The 9,704-nt window shown below is 33.2% G+C and overlaps 1 protein-coding gene across 3 annotated transcripts in view; it reads left to right on the forward strand.

The window, feature by feature from the left end:
• Window positions 1-7,970, forward strand: part of LOC113233056 (gamma-aminobutyric acid type B receptor subunit 1) — a 36,689-nt gene extending 28,719 nt beyond the window's left edge. Inside the window, exons 10-12 of one of the 3 annotated variants that reach the window (XM_026468021.1) lie at window positions 753-890; window positions 2,031-2,103; window positions 6,723-7,970. In XM_026468021.1, coding sequence (XP_026323806.1) covers window positions 753-890; window positions 2,031-2,103; window positions 6,723-6,745 — 234 coding nt within the window. In that variant the 3' untranslated portion in view covers window positions 6,746-7,970. Of the gene's footprint in view, window positions 1-752; window positions 891-2,030; window positions 2,629-6,722 lie in introns of those variants that run through there. The other 2 variants (XM_026468020.1, XM_026468019.1) reach the window with 2 other exon arrangements.
• Window positions 7,971-9,704: the final 1,734 nt, after the last annotated feature.

The following is a 9,704-nucleotide window of genomic DNA, read 5'->3' on the forward strand; positions in this document are numbered from 1 at the left end:
TATATATATATATATATATATATATATATATATATATATATATATAATATGTATATATAGTTACTATTTCTTGTTAGCGCATTAAGTTCATGCAGATAGAAACACACGAAATATTCTGTTACTACAATACACTCTCAACATAAATACACACCATACTGCATTTACTCGATTTAGATCCTTAAATGTGGTTAAACCAGTCCATAGAGTAAGAAAAGAAAAACTTAATAATAATAATGATAGGTACACCAAGGAAAGTATAAATAGCTAGCAGGTCTGACAGCAGCGAGTGGCGCCTGTCGGAGAGCTTAGCTATGCTGGACCTTCTGGCAATCCTTGGATAGAAAATTCCAAAGACCGTGGTTATCCGGGCGACATCAATCGTCCGCCGCTACCTTAGCACAAAGAGAGAGGTAGTGTGTTGCTAGTTAATAATGCGATCGACTATGAGTACCAGAGTAACGAAATTAACACTACAGGTATTGTACCTACGTAAGGTCCTATATTAAAAAAGTCCGTTTCCTTAATTGGTCCTACTGGGAATCACACCCAGAACCTTGTCTTTTAGCGCCCATGGCACTAACCGCTGGCCCACAGTGGTCGTCAAATATTTTACTACTTTCAAATATTTTTATTTAATAAAGGTTGACTCTACGATTTCGAGCAAATGCCTAACCGCGGCTGCATGCTCAATCTTGGTACAAGATTTATTGCTCGTCATTGATTTTCACAAAGAAATATTGCTTGGTGGCCAGGTGATTGAAGTTATCAGGCACCCGACGGAGCGACCCGAAAGCGGCCGGGGTTCAGGCTCAGGCACCGCGCCTGCCGACGAGGAACGGTATCGTGAACTCGTTCAAGAAAACGAAGATCTACAGAAGCTAATAGCACAGGTAACACGTCATACAACAACGCAGATATATTTATGTAATAGCAATAATGTTAAAAGCGCTCACATTTCATTATACGCATCAACAACACAATTTATGGAACCATTATCACTTCGCATTATTAAATCAAAACCTGTATATAACATTATTTTCAATGTAGCGTATCAACGCTGCCTGTTATGTTTTACATAAGTACGTGGATATAAATTCAACATTTAAATAGTTTTAGTATTATCAATGCATGAGTGTACGCCGCAACAGTAAACACGCGAGTATGCGGCTTACTCTCCGCGTATTAATTGATTATAACAACACGCAACTACACCAGACTAGGCCATATCAAACATGATCAAATCAAATCTATTATTTAGTGACCAATTATGGAATTATAGTTGTGCGATAGTAGCGCTGATATCCAATATTATTTATTGGCGGACCTTGCGAAATCAAATTTTACGATCTTAGGTATCACATCTCGCCTCGGCATAAAAGCCTACAATATATGAGAAACGTTATTGTTTTAATTAAACCAAACAGCAAATTCTTAGTCGGAAATGAAACTATTTTTCCGGATTTATATCGCGTATATTTGTTTTTTCAAATGTTTGACGTGTGACGAAATACCTAGTAGTTAAGTAACATACCTATAGGTATAATTACATACTCTTGGAAACAATCGAAAGTAAACTTTAAGATGTGCGTGGCTACAGATTGATGCAATTATTTGTTAATCTATAGGAAATTAAACTATTTTTTCGGATCAAAATCACGTATAGTTGTTTTTTGAAACAAGCGAACGTTTCGAGCCATTTCCAGTCCGACGGTCACGAATCATTAACCTGTGGACCTGTGTGACCGTGGAACCTGTAAAGGGGCCGAAATATGCGGATTTAGACAAAAAACATAGTTTTTTCAAAATCGAATTTCATCAATTCATCAATAAAAATTTCATTTCCAATGTGTAACAATCGCGAAAACCTAAGAACTCGATATTTGTTAATCTTTTGAGATAAATAAATGATTTTAGCATTATTATTATACATTAATTAAACTGAAGACTAATATATATACTACCTATTGATATAATCGAAAGGTTTGGTGGTACGTAATAAAGAACAGTACTTAGTGACATATGGTTTACAGAAAGAGGAGCGGATTCGTGTGCTGAAGCAGAAACTAGCAGAGCGCGAGGCGGCGGCTACTGATGTGACGCAAGGTACGGGCGGCGGCGGGGGCGGAGTGTTGGCCGACCTGGCCACCGCCACCTCTGACTATGGCACCTCCACCAACTACACGCGCTCCTCGCGTGCCTCCGTCTCTGACCTTGATTTCTCTGAGAGCTACCTTTAATCCCTTGCAACCCCTTCACCTAAATGAGTCGACATGCCACTTAATTTTCATAACACCCATTCTGATTCCGTAGATGTTGGAGATATCAAATACGTTTTCATATCATGTAGATGTGACGCCAAAAAACATGCTACGTACAACGATTTAAACGATAAGAAGTTATGTAATTTTAATCGTAATTAATTTTTAATTGATTTTTTATTTCATTATCTGCAATTAATAAAATAAAAATTCGAACACAAGAACCTAAATTTTTTTTATTTTAAGTGTAGTAGTTCCCAGTAGGTATCTTGATTCTCAACAAGTTTTGCTCTTCTAAGACAAATTTCACATTACACCGTCTAAAGAGCTTGCATGTCTTCTCATTTCCAAAATAAAAAAAATCCGTTGACCAATTTCCGCACTCGTTGACCCGTTCTCCCGTAGAAGGATTAACTAATAAGTAGATACATACCTACTTTATTTTCAATATCCCTTTCAATGTTAACATAACATTATTCCTATCTTATTCTCCAACATTTTGAATTTACCAAATTTAGTAATACGTTAAGTGTGAAAAGAATCTGAACGGCTAAAGTAACCAAAACCATCTGAAAATTCTTAACTATCGGAGCGTTCAACATACATGTAAATTTTACGAAAAAAAGAAACAAAAACCAAGCCCATGATTGACTTATGATTTATTTCTACTCAATTGAAAAATGTAAAAAGTATTTTAAACAGAATATCAAATGTATTTTGAGCCGTCTAAATGATTCATAGACAGAGGTGACCACTATGGATGTGTAAATATTCTTGGTTAGTTGGACTTTCCAGGGGGCCTACCATAACCTTTCCAAAAACAATCTTATTTCAATGTAAGCTTATTGTAATATTACTAATATTCGTACCATGACGAACCTGTCAACCAAGTAATGTATTATTGCAAAAGTGATTGAAAGAACGAATGATTTCCCAATATTGTCTATTCCTTACTAAAAATAGTAAAGAGATAACGCTATGTGAACTATATAATGACATCTCTTTCTTTTTTGATGTTCCGAATCGTAGTATAATGTTTAAATACTTAATGTTATTTACATTCAGAGAATTTTGACTATTAAGAAAAGAAAAGTATGTAATAATAAAATCTATTAAAATTACGTTGTTTACAATTCCGCATTTACATGAAGAAAAATAAATAAAACAAGCAGAGTCTTGATAGTCTTGTTGTGAGTTCGGAACTATAGTCTGGTGTCAACTGTTAATTTCGCCAAGGAGAATCTATATTCTATCTATCGCCATCTATATGGCGCTGTTAAAATTTTAGGAAATAAACATCGCGTATTTCTATTTAACGAAAAATTATTTACGATGTGCTATTAAATAAAAAATAAACAAAATATTGCAGAGATATATGTAAATAAATAAGTTCAACTTAGCTTTTAGCTTACAAATCAATATTAAGACAATAAAACTGAAAATAATATTGTTTCCATTGCATCCGAGTAACTATTTTAAATTTGACATAAGAGCAATATTACTTTAATGTTAAAGTCGCGTCATAGTACGAACTGAGTGGATGAATAGTCACAAAGCTGCCAATAAAACGTCATAGTTTAAACATTACAATTAGCTTACTTTAAGCGCGTTATGGTACGTAAAGTCAATGTAAGGTTAAAGTAATATTGTTTTTAGAGGTTGTGGTAGGCCCCCAGATTAATTTAATACTGAATGGAATAAACAATTATATTTCACAAAGAATTTAGTTCTAGGCAAACATTGTTTCTATTTAATCAACTTAGGTTGTTCTCAGAAAAACAGATTATAAACCCGAAAAGCAGTGTCGTTTTCTTTATGTGCATCAAGACCTCAGTTCAATGCACATAATCATGAGCTTATATCTTTGTTATGAAAATGATCCTCATAAAGTAAAGGTTGATTTTCTGTCCTTGTCTTATGAAAACCATTTTCGTAGATATATTTACTTATGCCGTTAAAAGCACTCCCCTAACTTTGAAAAGATCTCAACTTGAACATTTAGTTACTAATGAAGAAAAATTTTTCACTAACATTACTAGCGTACCAGAACCTTCGCCTGAGTAATTCCGGAAAATAAAATTAAATTTCTGCAGTTCAAAATTATAATTTAAGCGGCGGCTTATATGAATCTGGGAATACACTTTATTAATACACTGCAGGTATGCAATATATCCTTAAAATAAAAAACTCATACCTCCTCATAATGTTATATAGAAATAAACCTCAAGAAGTTCACGTTTGAGTGTTCTGGCCGCGTTATAGAAAATGTTCAAAACAATGTTGAGTTCATATTACTTGGCTTGCTCAACTATTCGTACATTGTCCGATTGCTCTTCGTCCCACTGGAGCCGTGGCCTTATATGTTGGTTCCACTTGTGTACCCGCACGAAACTTCTTGGCTCATCTCTTTTCCCGCACTCAGGAAAATAGACAGCCAAAAACGCTCGTGCAATGTCGTGTAAACTCAACTCTACACACAATCTGCAACGAATGCACGCGTCTTGTCTACCTACCTGACTACTCCTACTAGACTGACTTAGCGTACTTTTAGCGATATTAACTTATCTCATAATTTATTCTAATTAATAATGGTACTCTAACCTGGTAAACTATAAATAATGGTACTCACTTTTCTAGCTGTTCTCTGTACGAGTGTAGCATAGCTATTATTTTTGGTCGGCCACTGTGCTGCAGAGGCGACCTCTACTATTTATTGCTACAGAGATTTATCTTTATACTTACTATTAAAATATAATAATATTAAAAACACAAATGTCCTCAATTGTCACATTCATATTTTATTGGCACAAGTTAAATTAGATAGTTTTAAGCTCGAGTTAATGTTGCCATGTTGAAATTAGTTTTAATGATTTTAAGCTATAGATCACTTATGAAATTTTACCATTGTACATTCTCATAAAGTTATATTTTATTGCATTATTTCGTAAATATTTTTAGATTCTTCATTGTCTCATTGAATTCATGCAGTCAAATCTCGTTATAACGCAAAATATATGTAATGTAATCGTTATCGAAAATACTTAAGCTGTAAAACAACATGTCAAAAGTAAATTGTTATTATTTGAAAATAGACCACAATTCTTTTATTTCGATAATTGTAACTTGGAAGGGGAGAAAAAGATCATTGAGTCTCAAAGATCACAAATGAGTGAAGTATAAAAACATACATATGTCTACACATATGTAGAGGCTAAGAATCCGTGAATAGGTATGTTACCCTGGTAGATGTTGTGTAAGTAGTTTGGAGATGTTGTCCCGGCCCCGTAGTTACCCGTACTTGTTTTGTGTTCCAACGACTTGCATGGTACTACCTACCCTCACGCCCACAGCTGCACCTTTGTATCCCACACGGCTAAAATTCTGTAGAACTACGTCACTATTTGCATACCTCCACGCTGCTTGTTCGCTAGGAAATTGCGTTTAACTTTCTAACTTTTAACTATATACAATAGTTATGTACAATTTAAGTATTCACAAAAGTTCTACAGAATACGCCACACAATCTGAAAAAATATTAGCACTGTATTTTTATTTAAAACATGTTAAAGTAATAAATAAAACGGTCTAAGGCGTAAGTAGTACAATAACCAATTTAATTATATTCACTACATTACGTTAAGAAATTAATTGTATACACAAAACATAAAATGTATGCTGCATATACGCGACACAAGCAAATGTGATTATGTAAATAGTTGAATGAAGATAATATAGGATTTTACGATAATCCATTAAAAATGCTAAGTAACGAGATTTCCTTGCATGGATGTTGTTGTTGTTACGTGTATGCTTGTTACCTGAACGTAATAACATAGGTACTAGTATGATCGTGTATTATCAATAAAACGTGTCACTCGTGAAAATAGTCATTGTTGAGCCATAATGCTTTTGAAAAATTATTTTTTGTTGTCGACATGCATCAGTGTTGAGATTATTCTGTAACTTTATTTCGTGTCATATTTCCGCGCTCACTTTCACGATTTTCGATTTCATAAATATTAATGAAGGGCGTAGCCAAGCTTTGAAGAAGAAAAATATTATTGTAATGAAGTTCAGTAAATGTTTGCTTTATTATTTTCGAAAAAAAAATGCCAACTTCGACTATTGCCAGACAAAAGAAATGGAATTCAATAAAAATGCGATGGAATATTTTAAAATATTTCTTCACTTCGGATTATTGGTTCATTGATAAAATGGATTGAAATAATTGCCTTGCTTAAATAAATACGACACATACTCGCAGCTGCATGGTTACGCCCCTTATTTCATGTGTATAACAATACTAAAATACGTTTATTCATGTTATGAATCGAGCCTATTACGTTTAATAAATTGCCTTAGCATTTCTTTCGCTTAGATATTTTCAGTAACATAGACATAACATCGGAATATGCAAAACAAACGACGTTCTAATTAAATAATGTTCTTTTTCTCTCTCGGCAGATGTACAGGATGAACACATCTAATCGCCCGCATGGCAATCTCCGATAGAATCGTACTAGTATAAAATAGTTACGTGATTAATGTTGACTATAGAACTAATGAATCATTGCTGTAGCAAACTTCTTTATGGTTATTTATTGATAAGAGATAAAGTGTTCTTATATACATAGTTAGATGACTGGATGACAGTAAATTCAAATGTGCGAAACATTAGATTGTATTTATTACACGCGTTAATTTGTTATGAGTACAATGTACATATTTAGTTTTATTGATAATCCGGTTAGGTAATTATACCTGCAATTGGTAATGTGATTTTGATGACATAACTTTGAAGATAAGATGTTCAAGGCAAAAAATCTTTTTTTCGTAGCTCTATAACATTTCCTAGCGATGTGCGAACGTATAACGTTCGTAGCTACTAATACTACGTGTAACAAGCGTAGCACAAACATTTTTCCGATATTTGGGCAGCAATATGTGCTCCATCAAGGAAAATAATTTTCCCTTCGCTTGCAACACAACATTTGCTATTGCTTGAACAGCTAATTTATTAAATATATATCTAGTGCTAGGAAAGTAGAGCGTACCAGTTACAATTAGATTAAAAATATTCATTTATTTTCCGTTATCAAATGTTTTCTAATTTTAAAAAGATGTATCACCGTCAACACATATAAGTCTCGCTGCTGAGCACGGATATGCTCAGTGGCACGTATTTATATGATACATAAGTGTATTTATTTAAATAGTTTTAATTATATCAATTAAATTGCTTTCGGTGCAAATGGCTTTTTGTAGGTTAGAGACCCCTACTCCGTAGCGCATGGATATGAACCTCGTCGGAAGGCCACAGTTAATCGGGCATAATAATATAGTACATAAATGTGTTTAGGACAACTTGTCCCCGTTTTAGTTAGTTGAAGCTCTCATTTCCGGTTAAAAAGTAATAAAAAGTTGCTGCATACCATATCTGGTTACTTTTAGATGGTTTAGTCGTCAAGATCGCATGACCAAAGTTTTGTACACGAGCTACTAAAAGGTATGCATCACATGAAAAAATAATGTTGTGCAATTAAAAAAAATCTATGTTTGTTATTAATTATTAACGGATCGTTGCTCATTTATGTACCTAGTTAAAAGTATGAAATTACTCTAAAAAACATTTAATTCCCAATTTTCAAAGTTTGGAGATTTACAGGTATTCACAATGTAAATAAATATAAAACCTTACCAATTTTACAAAATAGACAAGCTAACAATCTAATAATTCCCATCTCACACTTCTTCTACTTCTTCCAAATCGGTTGAAACTTACCACGTAAACAATGGTTTCAAACGATCATATATATTTCTCATCAACCATATTAAGTATAATGGACCACCTAAATTGCAACATAAATACATAAGACTATTTATTTTTTACATATAACAAGGACAAACATTCAAATAATAGTTACAAAACCTGCTGAAAACCAAATGTGGCTCAATATCCGTGATTTTGGATGCCAAAATGAAATAAAACTTATTTAAATTAATATGAATTGTATATTTACCTCGTAATAAAATTATTTGTTAGAGAATTTCAGATGTAATATTTATCCGTCAATATACAAAATCTACTTAGACTATACCGATGTTGCAGCACTGCCAATTAATTAATACTTTAGTCGGAACGTATGTAAGTTAGTAGATGTAGTAATAGCTATAGTACATTTATATATATACTTTAGTTACAATATGCACCATTGCCAATGTTTACAATTATTTTGGGCGGGTACAACACTGCGAAAAGCTTAAAATCATAAAGTGTGAGTATGATAAGTAATATTTACAAATTGTCCGCGTATATCGTGGTTTTTTGCAACACTGAATGATAAGTCCGGCTCTCTCAGATTGGTTGTTTCCGAATCTCTTTTTGGCTGGTGTTCAACTTGTGCGAGCTGCTTTATTTCCGGCGCCTCAGAAGAATGCTTCATCCGAATATCACTCCTATTCTTTTATAAATAAAGATAGTTAATAGCGAGGAAATGTTAACTTGGACTATGAACCTATTTGTTTAATACGAAAGATACGCAACGTCAATGAAATTATATCGCGAATTTGGCCTTAGTCAAGATTTGACTGCATAGAATTACTCAAATTTCTTTTTTTAAATGTTAAGAATATTGTTTAGAAAAGTTTAAATACATTTAGGAAATCGTTGACGTTCTAAATTTTATTGGTACTTCGAAATAATGTAACCGTTTGTGAGATGAACATTTTAAATTTTACAACAATGTCACGTCTCTGCTAACGGCCCTGGATCGTTTTAATAGATAGATTACTTATTTAGAATGTTAGTGAAATAAAATGTCATTATTATACACTTAAGCTTCATAATTGGTCAGTTTCCTGTGATCTTCATGTTTGGTTGTATTAATCGTTTCACAGAAAAGTTGTCACTGTGTAAATAAAGACTCATCGAATGATCTGAATGTACAAAATTGTTTTATTTTTAACCGACTTCAAAAACATACGGAATATTTTTTTGTGTATCTTACGCGATTAGTCAGGACTAATATTTGTGAACCGATTTTGATGATTCTTTTTTTGTTGGAAAGAGGGTACCTCTATATTGGTCCCATTTAAATTTGAAGAAAATATTCCACCTGTAAGGGTAGCAAATTTAAAATTAGGTTTTTGGACTTCAACCACTTCCCGTTAACCCTGTTCAATAAAACTTGACTTGACTTGGGTTATTTATTTTTTACAAAAAAGGTATGATTGTACTTTATATTGTAATCAACTTCTTGTATGCTTGGAATGGAATTATGATTTTCGTATGTTAGATGTATCTCATATATCATGTCTCAGCTAGATTGAGGACATCCCCAAAAACCTCAGATCAAAAATAACAAGAATAAACGGGTGTATATAAAAGACGGATGCGAGTAGAAGAAGCAAAAGAGGCATATTCGGGTATTTTTCGGGTTAGTTTTC

The sequence above is a fragment of the Hyposmocoma kahamanoa genome, unplaced genomic scaffold (assembly GCF_003589595.1).
Source record: "Hyposmocoma kahamanoa isolate Upper Pololo Valley unplaced genomic scaffold, ASM358959v1 78, whole genome shotgun sequence".
Classification (NCBI taxonomy): Eukaryota; Metazoa; Arthropoda; class Insecta; order Lepidoptera; family Cosmopterigidae; genus Hyposmocoma; species Hyposmocoma kahamanoa.